A 19,560-nucleotide genomic window follows, 5' to 3' on the forward strand; every position below is an offset into this window, starting at 1 on the left:
TGTCTTTCACATTAGTAACAGATATTCTCACTTTCCGAGATGCAGTCTGTCTTTAATGGGAAAAAAAATGTAAACATGCACAGCCGAGTTAGAGAATGTTCAGCAGCTGCAGTTTGTGTTGATTTGCGGCTGTTATAACAGGTGTAAGATAAAAGATAAAATGTGGAACTTCTTGGATTCACCGGATTGCAAATATTGTACAATCCGAGTCCACTTCCTTATCAGAGGTTTCAGGGATCATCCACTTTACACCTGCAATACAGCTCTGCCCATGGCAATGCTGCTTGGAATTAAAATTACAGCTCATATTATTTTGGGACAGTTATTAGTTAGTACCCTAATAAGTGTGTACTTTTGTGAAATCGTTCTCTTTAATGAAAACGAGTGTTGTGTGGGTGACCAATTACTTAACTGGTTGTAACTGCATCAGCTTGAGCAGAAGGGTCTTATGATGCAGTGTTAGTTTCCCTGTGTCCGGGCTGGAAGTTCCGGGTTCGAGTCCCACCTGAGGTGAGTCACACAGCATGCCCGAACAGGTCGTTTGAAAACAATTTGACATGCACATTTTCCGTAAGGAAGCCATAAAGTTTTACGTCCTCACTTAGATCTGCACATATGGCAAAATTGACCTTGTCTGGACAACCAGAGAAGCGAGAAGGCTCTCCCTGGAGCATTTAGCAGCTAAGTGCAGAGATTATTCAATAACGTCGTTGCCTCAACACCTGCAGCACTTCAGTGTAAACAAAAATGTTTAAATCAACATGAAAAGTCTATCGAATCTACAGGACAATCAATCTAACCCCACGGCCGATTTCATTAATCAGGCTCTCTAACTAATTACTCATCAAAAATGTTTTCTCACATTCAATCGACATTTTAAACTGTGTCGCCTCAGCGTTTGTCGATGAACGTTTAGCGTTAATGAGTGCAGAAACAGCTCTCATGTATCGTTTCTTTTTTACAAAAAATGTTTTGCAGTAAAAACTTTTTAAAAATCTAAATGCTTGTTCTGAAAGTGCTCAAGTAAGATATCGGAATATGAACTATTCATATTCCAAACAAATTTTTCTGACATATCTCTCTCAGTTCTACTAACATGGCCGTTCGTTTATTAAATAACATACCAACTAAGATACAGTAATCATTTCAGGCAAGCTTCGTGACTTTTACCCGCCAGTATCCTAGAGAATAATTTGACAACGAAAACCTTATCGATATAAGCTAATATACTCGAGGTATGTAATTTTATCTCGACGTATGTAATTTTATAGCGCCGTAATTAAATCGTTGATACATGCAGAATGAGATCATTCGGCCCATCGTTCCGCACCCGCTCTTCAAACGAGCGTCATTACTTAGTGCCAATTTCCTACATCGCGCCCCCTCCATATCTTTGCACACTTTTTTATACAAATGATCCAATCATCTAACGTCCCAATTATTAAATCCTACAAGAACAACTACATGTAATGGACTGAATGTGGAGGCTAAGAAATATTAGGCAATTTTAACAAATACGCGTTTGTGGTCCAACAAACTATATGTTTGGTGTCGCCTCTAGTATAACAATAGTGAAGGCATTGATATGTTTAATCGGGTGATTAAAGTGCGTTTGATCGGTTTCTTTTTACAAATTTTAAAAGCGTTTATTTCTCATTCCGACTTTCAACTATGACATCTCAAAAACACACCTTCACAAAATTGACCAACAAAACGTTTCAGGTTAGCGAAAAGAGATTTCGGGACTTTTTTTTCTTTTAATGTGATGCTGTTTCCAGTCCAAACTGCATTAAGAGATTTTAAACTGGTAGCTGGCTATTGTTGCAAAAACAATAATTGTTATTCAGTAGTTCGAACAGTTAGACTAGAGAAACAGTGCGTGTTCTTTTTAAAGGTGAGTAAACTTTGCTTTGGCCTCTGAGGTAATGAAGTGTTACCTATGCTGTTCTGCTGGTTGATGGGCTCCTCGTGTTTAAAGGCGTGATTGGAGAATTGAGGAGTGTGATGGCTCGGAGTGTGACCGTAACCTGGAGTCCCATCGAAAGCCACAGCGCTGTAACCTGAAACAAACACAAAAGTCGCATCAGCAAGTAGCTAGAGAACCTGATAAACTGGGATTGACTTAAATGGTCATAAATAAGGAACAAGCCGTTTTCCACTTCCTTGGGAAGTCTCAATCAATTTTCATGCAACCAAGAACTTTTCGAGTGAAGTCATTGTGACTGTTGCGTAAATGCAATAGCTTTTCTTTTAACACAGCAAGATCTCACGGAGCAACAATTGAGCCAAAAGTCCTGGCAATGCCTTTTACTTTCGTGGATTGGGCCCAAGGTGGAATCTTGACCAAAATACGAAGAAACCTCCCCGGAACAGTTTCCAATCGAGCCATGGGATCGATTATGCCCAACAGACCAGTGGTATTCGATAAGAATTATAATGCAGCTTGAACCAAAATGCAAAATGGTTGCACTATAGCATGGTCGCCATGGGGATGAATCTTGATCGGTGCAATAGTATTAAATGGGTGGGAGAGATGTAACGAATCGGCAACACATTTCCGTCAATCCCATTGAAGCCAAGGAAATAATGAGAGCTGCGAAGTACAGTGTTCTATCGGCCATTTTACACCACAATGCAAATACAAAATCTACCCCAGTCAACACTACACTAAAGTCGCAACAGCTAACTCAACCGCATGAAGCCCCGACGATTCAATTGGCCCCGACCAAATTATTGTCATTGTCAAAGCAATTTAGGGCAGAGAAGGCTGCGGATGTTCGCTAGGCACGACGATGCGCTGTATGAATGTTTTGCTACATAAACATCCACCGGTTAGAAAACGTTTGTTTTAAATACGTTTGACTTGTGTTGCACGCTGCATGTCAATTGTCTTGATCGCATGGTAATGGAAATGAACGAGTAGTTTTTCTTCCAGTGGATAAAAACACAAAGCCGGTTCAGAATGAGGAAGCTGTGGAAGGTGAAGGAGACCGACAGTCAACATGGATTCTGGGCCGAGGACCAATGCGATTAAGGCAAATGGTGGGCTGTTACTAATACAGGAGCTATGAGTCATTGGAAGGAAACCTCGAACGGCAGAAACCAGCTCAAAAAAATAGGTGGAAGGAAATTGAATCAGAATAGAATAAGATCGAGGTGTAAAAAAACAGCACGCTGAATAAAGTTCTATAAAAATTGTGAATCGAAATGTTTCTAATCAATTTCGGGATAGAGTTCAAATATAAATAAACGTATATAATAGAGAAAGCCTGGACAATTAATGGAAAGGAGAGGACGTAGATCAAGGTTCGCAAGCAACCTGCCTCGGTGTTTGAGCAAGCAGGAAGCTAACACAAGTCTTGATTTTAACCAATATGCGGACATTCATTAATGCATATTTGTTGCAGAAATGATTTGGGAGCTCACTGTTTGAGGGAAGTAAACAGGCAAACAAGAGGACTACACGAAGTTGATTCCTTACGAGAAATAAGTTCAATTGGAAGAATCGATATGCAACCAAATGAAAATTTGTGAATTTTTGCAAACAGTCGAGGAGCAATCTTAGTTTTTACTTTGGAGCCATGGGTTTAATTTTTGGGGCCTTGGGACCTTGAATAGTCGCAAAATACAGATTGGCGAGAATGGACACAAAATATAAAAACACCAGAACTCACAACTGACAAAGTAGAAATAAGGAAATGTTTTAGCTGTAATTTATAAGGAAACGATAATAAAACTGTGAGGTGGAATACCGCTTTACCTATATCTCACAACAAAAGTAAGATGTAAATCCAAATGGTTAAACAGGTAGCTAAAGATTAGCGTATGGTTAAATAATGATCAATTTTTTCAGATCCATTGTAGTTAAAGGCTGTTTTCCCCACTTTCGTCCACGGCACATCTCTGATTGCACTTATTATCAAGAGTTTGTGTGTTGCAGGTAAACTCTTATCTTGAATGAGGAAAACGATTAAGTACTGTTGTGTGACAAGCTATTTTCTCAGCTCAGAAGCAATAGCGAGGACACATTCGTGTACAGCGATGAATCCAATTCAAACCCAACCCTCTAAAAGTTTGTTGATTGAATCAGGGCATGTGTGTGTCGCAGATGCATTAGGAAGACAAAACACTTGATGAGCTGAGAGTAACAATTATGGGAGATTTCTTTTCGGCTTTTCAGCAGAGATAGCTGGTGACTTGACAACATCAGATGAAATAACACACAATGATAAATTAAGAATAAATAAAATATTTCATGGATGTGACAGTGTTGGGGGGGCGAGTGGGAAGGTTAAAATAAAAGCAATACGGTGGCTAGCACTGCTACCTCACAGCACCAGGGACCAGGTTCGATTCCAGCCCCAGGCAAGTGTCTGTATCGAGATGGTATGTTCTCCCCGTGTCTGCGTGGGGTTCCTCCAGGTGCTCCGGTTTCCTCCCACAGTCCAAAGATATCCAGGTTAGGAGGATTGGCCATGCTAAATTTCCCCTATATCCAGGGTGGAAAATGCAGGGATAGGGTGGGATGATGTTCGGAGGGATGGTTGTGATGAGCCGAATGGCCCGCTTCCACGTTGTAGGGGTTCGATGAAATCATTTGAATTACGACAATACCATGCACAACTTCAAGATATCCTAAATTAAGTTTGAACCAATGAATTGTTTCTGAAGTACCGCCATATTGTAGCGTAGAGTGAGAACATTTTTGAGTAACTAAATAAAAAAGCAGAGACCCAGAAGTATGTTGAAAGAAATAGAAAATATATATTGATGCATGTAAATTGACGGAATAATCAAAGATCTAAAGCTGAATGATGGACAGACCAATTTCTTTGTAAGTTCTAGATCGCTAACCTATTCAGTGCAATTTATTTTTATTTTCATACCAGAATTAAGTCATATTTCACCTTTTCTCAATTTTTTAGGGAAGGTTTTTATTTCAAGAAGATTCAGTGTAGAAACTGAAAATGTCTCCAGCTATCAAAGCACTAAGCCCAGGAGAACATCAATGAATATCGAAGAAATTAAACGCAACAAGCAATGGAATGAATTTTGTCAAAGATCCCTTATCATTCATAAAACAGTAAATATCAAAGAATTAGGAAATACCAGTGGTATTATCGCTGGACTGTTAATCCAGAGACCCAGGTAATGTTCTGGGGACCTGTGTTCGAATCCCGCCATGGCAGATGGTGGAATTTGAATTCAATAAAATATCTGGAATTGAAAATCTAATAATGACAACGAATCCAGTGTTGATTGTCGGGGGGAAACCCATCTAGCTCACTAATGCCCTTTAGGGAAGGAAACTGGCATCCTTACCTGGTCTGACCTACATGTGACTCCAGGCCCACAACAATGTGGTTGATTCTGGGCAATTAGGGATGGCCAATAAATGCTGCCTAGCTGTGACACTTTCATCCTGTTGATAAATAAATTAAATAATTAAATTATACCTAACCTAGATATGACTCAGAGAAAGATTGTCACAAAAAAAGGGTCAATGAGCTAAAGAGTAACTTTGGTTCTCTATCCACAGCTGTTGTCTGATCGGCTGAGTATTTTCAGCATTTTCTGTTTCTATTATGCAACATATTAAAATTAATTATAAAGCCTCCCTAGTGGAATATTGTTGAATCTGGTTTACAGAAATGGCAGTTTATCTAATCTCTGATGAAATAATGAAGAAAAATGAGATGATCCCACTTGCTCCTTTGTGTCAATTTGTTTTTTTTAAAAAAAAGTATCAGCTAGGGAAATGGGCTTCATATGTCTTTCTTACGTGCTAGTGCAGAATTGTCTTTTGGTTGAGCTCAGTGCAAGGTTCAAAGTATAATATGACTATAAACTGCCACTGGAGGATTGCATACAACAGCGACAGCCCTATAATTTCTTATTGTGAACTGCAACTTTAGAGAAGGTTACTGATTAATGTATGAGTAGAACTAGAAATTGGATAGAAAATTACTACAAATAAAAAAAGTGTAGTGTGCATATATGACATACATTCATATAATTGCCAGCTTTAAAATATTCACGTTCACAAAGCACAGAACACAGCATTTTCACGTAAGTATATGATTTTTTGAGTTTTGCAGACATCAGTCCTCCATTAACTCTCTTTCCATCTTTCAAACTCATCTTCAAGTCCATACAAATTGGATATCTACAGTATTTAAACCAAAAATGCAAGTAATCAAATTATATATTGCAGAAGTTAGTATTAGTAAGAACTTAAGAGAAGTTTGGCATTTTAATACTCTGTTACATTCAAATTCTAAACACTTATTGCAAATGTTAGAAACACAGCTAGATGTCTACACACTTGATGATATAAAAATTCAAGCATTATCTTGGAAGACATTTGCAATGATTTCCAAATGAATGTCAAGGAAAATTGGAAGAAAATGTTGTGATATGGAATGCATTGCCATAAATATATTGAAAATGCATTGAACGAGGAATTGAATATACACTTCAATGTGAAAAATAGGCTTATCTGGAAATAGACAGCATAGTATTAATTGCAAAATACTTTGAAGTATCCGACTAGATTGGTACGATGGGTTGAATAGCATATTTTGTGTCATATTGCTCTGTGTCTGTGAATCAAGCTTTACAAAATGCTGAGATCTTCGGGTGATGTTAATTTTGTGTGTCTTTTGAATTTGATTGTATCAGAAACATATTCATATTGTTTTCTGCATTGTATTCTCTATTCCCTTTGATTATCTGTGTTACAGTTTTTGTTTCAATCTCTCATCAACTTAAAAATATCTTGACCTTGAAAGCAGAACACAAGAATCCATCTCATGACAATAAGTAGAAATAAGAACCTAATTGACAAACTTGGTGTCAAGTTTGTCAAGAACTCAAATGATAAAATTGGATATCAGTGAGAGGAACTTAAAAGAACTATGAGAAAGCTCAATTGAAGTAATATTGTTATGTAACAACTCAGGTTGAACTATGCGAAGTCCAATAATCAAGTGCAATTGCAAAATGGGGAAAATTTATTATGTTATAAATCAGAAATGTAATCAGTGAATGAAGTGGCTCTATTCCAGGCCATGGGTTACTTATTAATACTGCATAAAATTAATTTAAGTGGAAGATTATCTAGAAATTAGATGTCTACATAATAGAAATAGTATTTAAAACAAAGTAATCTAGTGATGATTTATAGTATGTCAATGGACAGTCCAGGCACCAGTTAGTTTGTGTATTGAGTACATGAGTATTTCTGCTCAGATAGTTCTTGTGCCAAAAGAACTATTTGTCCTATAACCTTATGTTCCTGCTCCTCAATGACTCTTCATATGTCTACACTACAGGAGATTTGTACCTATGCTACCTGTAAACGTATCAGACAATAGCTGCCTGGGAACATGCTGCAAGATGTAATATAATCTTTGGATTTTGATGAATTTATGCAGCATTTTAGTTGGGATGAACCCATGTCTTCACTGATGTCAGAGGCATTCAGTTGTGTTAAAGATTTCAGCTCCACTCTCAAAGCAGTCTGTTTATCTTTACTTAGGAGAAACCCAATGGTTCATTAGGCAATATATAAATCACTTTCTTTCACACAACAAAATCCAATTTTGTTTCTAGGTATTTGATGAGAAAAGGAAAACTGGAGAGGATCATACATTGCTTTTGATCAGCATGTCAACTTGCCCCATTGATGCATACTAATAAAATATTACATTAGGTATGAAGCAAATATTTGCAAACATCATAAAGGGAAAATACTTTAGGGATGGTAGCTGACCCTTTCACTAAAATCTTTCCTGCAGTGTAGCAAGATAATTAATAATACAAATAGAATGATTATGTTTGGCTAGAAACATTGATTATTATTCCAAGTTAGTGATATTAGTTTAATGCAACAGTCTTCAGTAGCATGTGTATGTTTTAAAGTCGTAGACAGAAAAGTAACTAATAATTCAGTATCCCAAAATACTACATTATGAAAGTCGATTGCGGGAACTTGGGTTATCTTAATATAAAAATAAGTGGGGCATGATACAAATATTAAAACAGCTAATAAAATTGAATTTAATTTGATGTTCTAATTATTCTCCATAATGTCAACATAGACACCATCTCCAAATTTGGACAGAAAGCCAAGAGCTATCAAAGAGCTCTAGATGGACGTATACGTAGTTGTTTACAGACAGGATAAACAGTTTTCTAGTGCAGTAATAGTGCCCCCAAAATCTAAATCAAAATTTCAAAAATGCTTTGACAAGAAGGAATGCAGCATTTCAAGCCCGAATATAGTATGAATCAATGATCCAAATGTTGATTTTGTACAGACTTAACACTTCAGAAAGAAGATTCAACGGATACAGACAGCAAAATGTTAATGCGGTGTTTGTCGTCCTAGGCATGCGGGAGATTGTGATGATATTCAGAAGAATGAAGCAGCATATAGGCTCTTGAAGATAACCTTTAATCTTTATTTCGTTTTCTAATAAAATAAATCGGATGGTCTTAAATGATCAATATCTGTATGATAATTGGCAGTATGTGTTATGAAATATGGAGACCTTGACACAAAAGTGAATTATTCCTCTCCGTCCGCAAACTCATGTTTCGTCAAAAAGTTTCAATAATTCCTCGAAGCAAATTCCAAAACAGGCATGTGTTCGGTAATTTTTTATTCTTGGAGGGCGGTTTTTTTTTGCTTCGCTTTCTTATGAAATAGTTTCTATACTCATTACATTGGTTTAATGCCATCCGAGGATTTCTATACGATTCGTTTGGGAATTCCACAAAGCAAAGCCAGTCTGTCCCAAAGAGACAGAAGCTCCCTTTCACCCACACCTCCCATAACAACAATGGGTTAAATAAAATATATAAATCATGGATGATAAATCAGATGCTACAAGGTTTTGTCATTAATTCAAGGTTCAAGCACTGTCTAACGATTTGTACCTTCATTACTTGTCTCAAGTTGCTGTCTTTTAAAAAATGCGGTTCTGCACTTAGCTAACACACATTTGCGAAAGTATAAATGTATCATTGAAATGAAAGTGACGAATCCGGGGACAATGTATAGGTACAAATCTCTTAGATTTCCTTATCGTTCAGTCCTGAATTTCGAGTTTTGAAATGGCCGATTACTTTGAAATCGACATCAAAACAAAAAAAGTTCCGATTGAATTGGCAACCAGAAAATCTAGAAGAAAACACAATGGATTCAGCACAGTTGAATTCATACCTCGTTTTGAAAATCGAAGCTTTGAGATTCCCTCTAACTAACCGGGGCAACAAGTGCGCCACCGAATTTTTGAAAACATCAATGGCGCGTCTAAAACGGCAAGTTGTAATTAGTTGCTCATGTTGTAAATGGCCGGTATGTATTTCGGCGTTCGTTACTCTTTGCTGTTGCTGGAATTCCTAACGCAATTTACTAGAGCCCACTTTCTACTGAATTGATGGACTGAATCCCATTAAATTGTTCGGCGAAGATGGCACTGTACATTAATTACCAGCATTAGTTTTCATTCTACATTAACAACAAAACTCCAGAGGCAATAGACGCACGACTTCTATAAAATGTAGGCAACCATTGTAAATAAACATTGCCAGTAGTTATACAGAACTTTTAACATTAGAGTATTTCAAACTCAAATTTCAGTCCTCCCAATAATTCGGCAGATAACCATGTGCCTATATTGGGAATTTGTTTCTTTGCGAATGAATTGTGAAATCACTGCCCATTAATATCACTCCGTCTATACTATACATTTTTACATAAAAGAATAAGGATTGCATTAAAAATCCAGTAACGAAGTTATTTTAGCAATCTGTATAAATTCCATCTCTGACCTGGAGAGGTAACTGATACTGAGAGGGGTGAAACTGCGATTTTATTTCAAAAGGTGTCCTGAACCCAATCTTAAGTAGTTCCAGGTAAAATTGAAGAAATTTGCAATGCTTCTTTGTTCACGAAATTTGAAGTTAAAATGAGATCGTTCAAAGGGACGAGTTCCCTTTCAAAATATCCCTAAAGATAGTCAGATTAGCAACTGGTAAATCTCGTGTGCAGGTTCAATTTTCCATGGCATTTAATTTGATGGCGCCGAATAAAAAAAAAGTGCGATGTTCGAGCAAAACAAATTGTATTGCGCGGAAAGCGGACACGGTAATATTCCCAATAAGTGAAATAACTTCCATGTGGAGGCAATGTTTCCGTCTTGAAATTCCTGGTGTTAAATTTAAATCTCGATTTCTAATCGCTTGAGTAAAATCTTCAAGTTGCGCTCACGGGCGCGGTCTAGTTTCTTTCTTATGGTTTGGTGGAGTGAGTGTGGAGATGGGGAGGGGGGAACTTGCTCCCTGCATAACGATTGCAATAGTAACGTGGTACACCTTACAACTCTTTGATCTGGTGGTACTGAAATCCCTGAGCTCTGTATCTAACCTTCTTTCATATGTGGGAGATCTGGAGCCCATGAGAAACTATAAAACGCCTTTGCAAAATAAAAACCCTTCCCAGAAGACTGAGGCATCGTTTTGCTGAAGGGAGGGATATTTCAAGTTAAAATAAAGTCAGTTTCATATCTTGAAATGCTGAAAGTCGAGTGGTTCGGCCAGCGCTTTCAACCAACACTCTGAAGTGGGGGTGGGAGTGGGGGTTGGGGGTGGTATGGGTTCTAAATGTATATATGGGTAATTTATAGAAGGAAGACAGCTTGCATTGCTTTGATAGTACTGTAAGTAGGGCGCTTATAGTTTGTTGTTGTAATAAAAATTATCCCGACAAAGACAGCCTCCATCTGTCCAGCAGATGACAATTTTCTGCTCCCGTTTCCGTGTCTTGTTGCTGCTGATCCTGACAAATTAATACCGAACCTGAAAAGGGACCTCCGCCGCACAGGTTCCACATTTCCGTCAAATTAAACAGCCTCTCATGACAGAGACCTAATTGTCTCGGTCAAAAAAAATAAACAAACCAGCGGGAGTGCAAAACTTAAAGAGACAGAAAAAGTCCCGCGTCCGCATTTGGCCCTTCCAGGATACCCCGTTGTAAATCAACCTTTCCAGCTCACACTTTCAATTAACTGGACTATTTTTGAAAAAACACGAATCGGATTCCTACTCTAATTAAAACACATAAAATTTGTTTTATTTGTCGTTTAAATATGCCCCTTTCGTTAATAAGATCAGCTGTCATGCAATTTGCAAACGTTGATTCAAATATGGCGCATAATCACAAGGGACTTTTTTTAAAAAGAACTCAACTGTACGGAGAGCTTAAGACTTTACATACAGTGAACTGCATGGAGTAATTATACCTGAAATTACGTGAACAAATAAAATTAAAATCGAATTTTCCTTGGTGCAGTAAGTGGACGTTCAAAGAGCTAACTCAGAGTTTTAAACTGGGTTTCTCCTTTGGTCCCAATCGAGAGACCATGAAAAATGCTTTGTTCCAGGCCAGGTTCCCATAAACCGGCGCTATTGTCACTTTCAATTCTCCAGTCCCAATTTGGCCTAACCCAGTCACCTCTTGGGAAAACTTGGACAGTGAAGATAGTGCGCTTAGCCTGACAGCATTCCTGTTATTAGAGAACAGCGTTTCCGGTTCTGATGGTATTTGAAACCTTGGGCTGGTTAAGCCATTGCGGTAAATTGGCATATCACACGGGAAGATCAGGGTTCGTTCGGTCTATTGTAAAAACCCACTGGAGAGCAAATTGCCCATGTCACCCATCACACTTTGAATTAATTTGTTGCTTTAACTGCAGTATATTAAATGCTAAATTCAGAGCCTCCATTTCCTCCAAATCTCTCTACAGCCACAAGATTAAAGTTGTTTATCCCAAAGGATGAACAATTAAAATATCGTAAATTTATGCCGAAGATCTTGTTCTGTGGGCAAGATTTGTGTGGATGCGTGGGAGGAATGTGCACCTTTGAAATACAGATGTGCACAAGTCTGCAGGTCTCACTGCAGAAGGGACGCCTGAAACAGAACTGCCCATGTTGTACCCAATCATTAATTATCCGCTGCTGCTGGTTCGTCTCGCAGTATTGACAGTGTCTTCTCAAAATTGAGAATATAACGAAATGGGAAATCACACAGCAAGTTCACTCAGCGTATTGAGACTACGGACTAAACTCTATCCCAGCATCCTCAGATGCACACACACCACCTTCACAATTGCTCGTTCGGGTGCACATTGCCCGAATTTATTTCCACGAACCCTTCCCGTGAGGAACATTAAATGTTGACTTCTGCATTCAATTTGCGGGGGAAAACAATGGTGCGCTTTAGAAGAAAATTAACTTATTCTAATTCAAGGAGTAAACGCGACATTTTTCAATAGGCTTTGATAACGAGTGGGGTCGATCCTTTACAATTACTTCAAACTCTATTTGAAAATTTGAAATCAAAAATATGCCCAATGTTAAAAGGTAAATCTAATCCTCAAAGCAGTGGCTTAAGAATTATATTGCCAATTAACCGTTAAAGAGTCGCCCATCATTTAATTCGCCAGTACAGCAAGATAAAACGGGAAATGTCTTTTCAATATATCTTCTCAGATTGTAATGTCAAGGTTTCGTGTGTACTTTTGTCATTAGGTAAGAATTGCAACGATTTTAAACGAGCTTTTGAACAGTGAAAGTGTTCCCATGCAATGAATCTTTCAACAAATAACATAGGGTCATACAGCACGGAAACAGACTCTTCGGTCCAACTCGTCCATGCCGACCATGATGTCCTAAATTAAGCTAGTCCCACTCGCCAGCGTTTGGCCCACATCTCACTCAACCCTGCATAGTTGAATAGACAAACACACCTTTATTTAATGGTTCTGTGCGTGCTTCCCCAATGATGATTTTATCTAGTCTGCATTTGGGGGAACAGTTGTAGCATTCCTTTCCTCAGCCTACTGTATTGGAAAATGCAGCAGGGGGAGGCCACTCAGCGGCGATAGCCAATCAACTGGCAACCTTCACGTTTGGAGAAAGCCAAAGCTTTTTTGAGACCGGGGGCTTTCCGGGATCAGCTCGACTCACAGTTTTGGAGTGCGCTGCCTCCTCTTCACCCTCCCCTTTTCTTGATTCTAAACAAAATATTTGACGGCAAGATCCCTTTTATTTAAGGGTCTTACCAGAATGTCAAAAAGAAATGCCCAAAAATGAATCGACTAGAATGTGCTGGTAAACAATTAGACACTTTCCCCGCTCCATCTTTTGTGCAAAAGCTGGGAGACTCTCTTGTCAGAGGATTTCAACCGGTCCCTGAGTGAGAGATGCCTCCGTGTGATCATTTCTCGGCTTCGACTTGGCAGAAAGCAATCTTTGAACCAAGGTAGCGCCTTTCCCACGATTGGAAATCTAGTCAGACTGCTAACTTGCAGCCTTGAGATAGTTTACACCAAGTCCCCTCCTCCGTTCAACAGGCTGCAGCCTTCCTCTGTACCTTTTTGAATAAATAGAAAACAAGAGCAGGCCATTCAGCCCAGCTGGTTGATGCCGGCGATAATGCAGCACCCCGGCCTCACTCATCCTCATGTTATTCACCAGCATATTGTGGGGGCATCAAGAAACAAAAGCGCATTATCTCGCATTCAAGAACCCCAATTAAAAACCTTAGAAACGCCCCAAATTGTCAATAAGCGCAGTTAGGCAGAAATGATCCAAGCATCGCATTTTCAGGTGAATTCTGCCCTGCTGCGCGAGAGCCCGACTCAGCAAACAGCCAGTCGCTGCGTCCGTTCGTTTCAAATTCGTTCGGATTCCTGTTTATTTGCTGTTTATTTCGGCCTCCACAAAGGAGGAATTCTCGAGTGGAGCAATATCCACGTGAAGGGAAAAGTTATTTATTAATTCCGGGCTTGTTTCCCCGGGCAGCTGTGAGCAGAGGGCACAGGACCCATTATTATATTCCAGAAAAGAAAATCGGCGGATTTGTATAAGTAAAATCTGTGAAATTTCTGTAAAAGTAATATTTGTAAAAGCGGCAGCTTAAAAGAGATACATTGCAAGTGATATCAGATATGGGGGTGGTGGAACAATGCAGGATTTCTCTTGAAATCCACTGAAGAAAAAAATGTTGTATTAAGGATGGCAGTGAGAATATCTCCAACATCTAGAAAAAAATATCTTTCGTTTTAATACCTGATGCGCGGCCCGCTTTTGCATAGCGCAGAGGAGCTTTCTATGTAAAATGATTGCAACTCAGCAGCAGCCACGGGTGATCTGCGATTTTCTACACATGGGGATTTAGATTATTGCATTAAAACAAATGCCTTGCACTTTTTAATCGTCTACCCGCTCATCTCTTTCCCCGTTCGGCTTTTATCTCTCAGTTTTCAACCCCCTATGTTCATCCTACTCACTGACCAGTAATCACAAACTGTTCTGCATTTGTTGCACTTTCATTAACGACTTGTTTTTTTTTAATTGATAATCCCATTTAAAGCTTTGTCAGAAGACTGCGCGTGTATTAAATTGAAGGTGCCTCAAATGTTTCAATTCAATCTCAATATAACGTGCGTTTTCATACAACGAAAACTTGTTTCTTTTTGACCCAATCCTCCAGGTATCACTATTTGAGGAAACATTATTCCACACCCCACCCCCACTTCCCTTGCCACCCATGAATGAGAAACGAGCTTCTGCAAGGCAACTCTTTAATACAACATAAATGGCAACAAAGAATCATCTATAATCACTCATATCCTCTGATACTTCAATCTGCAGAAAGCACTCACAATATTACACCCCACTAAATACACAGGGTTAATGTCGATACATGCACATTTTGTCGATTCTCGCAATTGCTTATGTGCCTCTGGGAACATCTCATTGATGCTTACAATCACATAAATACTACAGTCTTTCTAGCAATTATGTTTCAACTTCCCTCAAAATTACGTCCATTGATCCAATTTACTTTGACAAATGAAACACAGTTTTCACTGTACGCAACACAGGACTGTGGTTTGGAGACATCTGAGCCGGGTGCCGGAGTTTAAAAAAGTACATAACCCATCTTTCGGATTTCCGCCTGAGGATTTCTTTGCAAAAATGAAGTGCTCAGAGCTGGTTTTTAAAAAATGTACACCGCGCCGGACCAGTAAAAGTCGCTCCGCTTCAGAAAATAAGTTGGGAGCGTGAAGCCTTTTGAGAGACGTGAACTGGAAACGCAAAATGAAGAAGTGGAAACACTTTGTGTCGTACGGAAAGAACTTTCAAACGCCTTTGCATTTTAGCTACAAACGTGGTTTGCAACGGGTGCCCGATTCTACGTAGTACCGATCTCAACATTTTTAAGGGAAAAAGTGCGCTGAAATACATATTATTAACAGTTACATTGCTGCAGTGAAACCCCCGCTAACATCTGAACTAAATCTATCTGACTTGGTTTAAATTCTGTTTTGTCACATTGGTGACGGGAATTAGGAGGGCCTAATTTCACAAATGGAATCTGCCGAGCTGAATACTTTTAGGATTCTTTTTGTTGATACACTCGTTGCTAATAACCAGTTCTGCAGCCGTCTCTGAATTTTACCCCTAGTTGAATGGAAAGTTTTTGGGGGTGGGGGCTAGGAAATGGTAAATTTTTTTTTTCCCATTTCTGCTGCCGTTTTCTTACCCTGATTCCTGGCTGGCTGTTGCGTGTCCATACAATGGTTGAGGTAACCGCCGTTGGTGAACATTCTCGCCTGACTCGGAGGCGCCTGACTGGGCGGAGGAGCCCCGAACGCTCCGTAACGACAGGCCCCGGCCGTGCCGGTGAACTGACCGGAGAAGTGAACAGTGAAAGCGCTGAGGCAGTGGTCGTCGTGGGGCTCGCTGGCGCTCCAGCTCGGCTCTTGCTTGATGAAGGACGGGTGGCCGATCGGAGCGCTGTAAGAAGCCCCCGGGTGAAAGTCCAGCACCGGAGCCCATTGAGGAGCGCTGCTCACCGGCATGGTACAGCTGCTGTTCCCCGGGGTCAGAGTGGAGACTGCCGGCAGCAAAGCGTTCAGGTCCCGCACATCGGAACCCATGGTGTCCAAACAATCTTTTAACCAAAACGAATCAATCGTTTATTTCTTGTTCTCCTCTCTATATGAATCCGTTCCACCCTCCACCCCCTCCAACACAATATTCCCAGGGCTGGGATCTCCTCTTGTTGGTCAAACTTCCAAGCTCTTCACACAGTCTGCAGGGCTATTGTATTGAGGCTGTCAAATGGTATGTACGATAGGATGGCGAGTTGTGCGTGTTTAGTAGCAGCAACACTATGGCACATGTGTTGGATTGGATTGGTGACTCCGAGCCTCAAATACTGCGGAGAGGTGGAGCCTGAAAACTCTCTGATCGAGATCCGTCCTCCCTGGTTACATGGACCAGTTTCCCTGTCCACACAGTGTGTACAATTCTCTCTTTCTCTCTCTCACACACACACACACACACACGCACACACACTCTCTCTCCCTCTCGGTGGTGCGATCTGTCGATTAGTTAGCGAGAGAGGAACAATCTGGGCGAAGGGGTGGGGGCAGGGAGGAAGCGATGGGGACGAGGGTGTGTGTCTGTGTGTGTGTGTGTGTGTGTGTGCGCGCGCGGAGCGGGGGTGGGGGGTGGGATGCATGTAGGGGTAATTCATCCCTAATTTCGAAAGTCGCTATCATTCGACTCAAGCCTGTGGTGAATCTAACCAAACTTCCCCTCTATATTTTCTGAAGAGCTTGTTCTGCAATAATGGAGGCTGTGGATCAGATCAGTAAGTCGAACTAAAATGTCGAATAAGACACTACATAACTTTAACATCTGTATACATAAACATAATATCACAGGTACACGTGAATACTGGATGGAGATGAAATTGACTCCCTGGAATATTCAGGTTATTGTAATATTTCAAACAAAAACAAAAGCTCGCTGTATTTTAATTTAGCTTCGCTTTGCTATCGCTGCATTTGTCGGAGATTTCAGAATCACTATATCTGCTTGTGGGATCCCAAAGTACAATCTAAACTGTTGCTTGATGTTTGAAAACAAAAGCACGAAACGTTCTCTTTCTGGGCAACCAGCTGCTTCGTTTATTTTGCTTGGGATATTTGAAACGACCGAAAATAAGCGAAATGCTTGCATATGTTTTATTTAAAGGCATTTTTATTTTATAAAATCCGAACATCACTAAAACTGTTCCGACTTGGGCAACATTTTTTCAGTTTAAATGTCAATTGGCTGCTGATTTGTCGATGGTTTGATGTACAATATCTCCACTAGAATGTTCGAAAATGTGAGCCACCAACTTATCATTTAATCTTTATTTGTGAACGCACCACACGGGGTTGTTGATGGATGTGCAGAGAATTTGCGATTGGGACTATATGATAAACTATTAGCTTCGCGAAAAAAACGCAGGGAGAACAGAAGAGACGCATCAGTTCCGAAGTGACAGACCACAATCCATTAAAGAAACGAGCAGCACATAAACGACCATTTAAACGTTAATGAACTTTCCCCTCGCAGACGATTACTTTTTGCCTGACATGTTTTCCTTTTAATTTTCACACGGTCCAGGAATCCGACGGTCTGTTAAACAGCGATCTACTTAATTTGCTTTCTTTTAAAAAAAGCTCTGGGATAACTTGAGATCTGTTTTCATTGAAGCAGGTGAAAGCTAAATCGAATGCCAGGAATACAGCCTTAGAGTAAAAGGTTGAAGCAAACAATTGTGAAAAATGCAGATATGCAATGCATTTTTACCCAGATTAGATCTTAATTTAGTAAATGATATAACCGACTATACAGTGGAGGTGGTGACCTTATTGCATAGAACACTTCCTAAGTAATGGAACGCAGTTACTGTGCAGTGCTGTGCCAGTTATTGAATGAGTTTACACGCCCTGTACAGTACAAAGTAAAATATTTTGAGATGCGAAATTACACTTGCCGCAGATGCAATCGCAAACAGGTCTCACGCCTTTCTTTCCAAGACCAAACATTAGGAAAACAAAACCGCGTGGTTACAAGCGTACAAAATAATACGATTAATTATTTACCTCAAACTACTTTGCGGAAAGCATGGGCATTTATTATTCTTGTAGGCTTCTAAGTAATAATCTCGGGATGGAAAATAGCAATTTGCAATTGCTGGAATGGCTTGCGATTGTGAACCTGTGACGTTTGAACTTTCGCCCTAATTGCATCCTTATGATTTCTTAAGTATCAGTGTGTACATGAAAGTTAAAAAAAAGTGGAAATCACTTGTTTCGAGCAAAACTAAATCCCCTCTCCATGCAGCTCCCAACACCTTCATGCAAACGCCTGTTTGTACCATCCGGCAGATTTAAGAAAAACTGTTCATGATAACACAACACGTCCAATCAAATGACGCATTATTCTTTTATTTCTTGAGATTTATTGCTACATCCTTTTTTCTTAAACTTTATAGCTATATTTGAAGATTAGCACAGTTAAATGAAAGGTTTTCGTGGGGAAAGATCTATTAACCAGTGAGCACAGAGAACAGTTACTGAAATACAGCAATCATTTCAGACAAAATCGTCTATTTGCAATATTGTAATTATATCATTGTATTCTATAAAATATGTTCCTCTAATTTTCACCGGAAGTTTTTAGAAGAACGCATTAGATTTGATGTAATTTTGTACGATTTAAAAACAGTCATCATATTTTCCCCTAAGAGACTATCAAGGAGAAAGATAAGTCGTTTCTAGTTATTATCCATTGTAGTCTGGTAGTTACTCAGCTTTAAATTCAATTGGGCATTGTCAATATGAAAGGAAAGTGCGTGTTACTTTAAAAATATTATTGATTTTTCCTCCAGCCAGTTACACAGCACGTTTCTTCGCAAATCCCTCCGGGGTGTGACTCGATATCGGGTCACTGTTAGAAAGAGCCTAGAGCTAATCAGTACAGTATTGACTAAGAGTTGTTATATTTCACCAAATATTAAATTGACCGAATGTGTAAATGTCTGGCGTTTTCCTTTTAAATGCAGTTTCCCCTCAGAAACTGGGAGCGCTTAGACAAAAAATTAAAGAACTTTCGAATTTAAAACAAAGAACGTCAAGTTAAAAGTTTCATGTAGATATAAATACACGACTATTTGTTTGAAAATAAGCAGTCAAATTTTGAAATTTGAAAATGATTTCGAAACAATTTGAAGCGATTTGTTTAAAAGCGAATAAAACTGAAGATTAAGAGAGGAACTTAAGGAGAGTTAAAACGGTGCTGCGATCAGATTTATTTGAAGGATGTTGAAGCAGCAGGACGACTTAACTTGAAAAACTAAAAGTAATCATTCTGCAAAAAGACCCGGGCGAAATTAATCGCCTCGATAGAGAGGAATGATAATAAAGCTAGCCAGCGTCCCACGTCACAATGTACTTTGAGAGTTGGTGTAAAGCTATGGTTTTGATGCACATTTGCTGTAAGTAATTTCATTGAAGGCGGCGTTCCCGTGGGTTTTTTTTCCCCCGGGGAATGGAATTTTGGTTTTTCATTGTTTGGATTGTCAGAACTTGCGAACTTCGTGTATGCATCCAAAGAGTGCGAGAAACCAAAGAGTGG

The 19,560-nt window shown here is 39.4% G+C and overlaps 1 protein-coding gene and 1 long non-coding RNA gene across 5 annotated transcripts in view; one reads left to right on the plus strand and one right to left on the minus strand.

The window, feature by feature from the left end:
* LOC125459526 (Wilms tumor protein homolog) overlaps positions 1 to 16,444 on the minus strand; it is an 83,074-nt gene extending 66,630 nt beyond the window's left edge. For 2 of the 4 annotated variants that reach the window (XM_048546058.2, XM_048546057.2), the window contains exons 1-2: positions 15,623 to 16,444; positions 1,938 to 2,060 (exon numbers count right to left, since the gene is read on the minus strand). In XM_048546058.2, coding sequence (XP_048402015.1) covers positions 1,938 to 2,060; positions 15,623 to 16,019 — 520 coding nt within the window. In that variant the 5' untranslated portion in view covers positions 16,020 to 16,444. The remainder of the gene's footprint in view (positions 1 to 1,937; positions 2,061 to 15,622) is intronic. The other 2 variants (XM_048546056.2, XM_048546055.2) reach the window with 2 other exon arrangements.
* Positions 16,445 to 16,652: 208 nt separating this feature from the next.
* Positions 16,653 to 19,560, plus strand: part of LOC125459122 (uncharacterized) — a 42,144-nt gene continuing 39,236 nt past the window's right edge. Inside the window, exon 1 of the long non-coding RNA XR_007248967.2 lies at positions 16,653 to 16,738. This is a non-coding gene — a long non-coding RNA (uncharacterized LOC125459122). The remainder of the gene's footprint in view (positions 16,739 to 19,560) is intronic.

This window comes from Stegostoma tigrinum, chromosome 17 (assembly GCF_030684315.1).
Source record: "Stegostoma tigrinum isolate sSteTig4 chromosome 17, sSteTig4.hap1, whole genome shotgun sequence".
In the NCBI taxonomy this organism is placed as follows: Eukaryota; Metazoa; Chordata; class Chondrichthyes; order Orectolobiformes; family Stegostomatidae; genus Stegostoma; species Stegostoma tigrinum.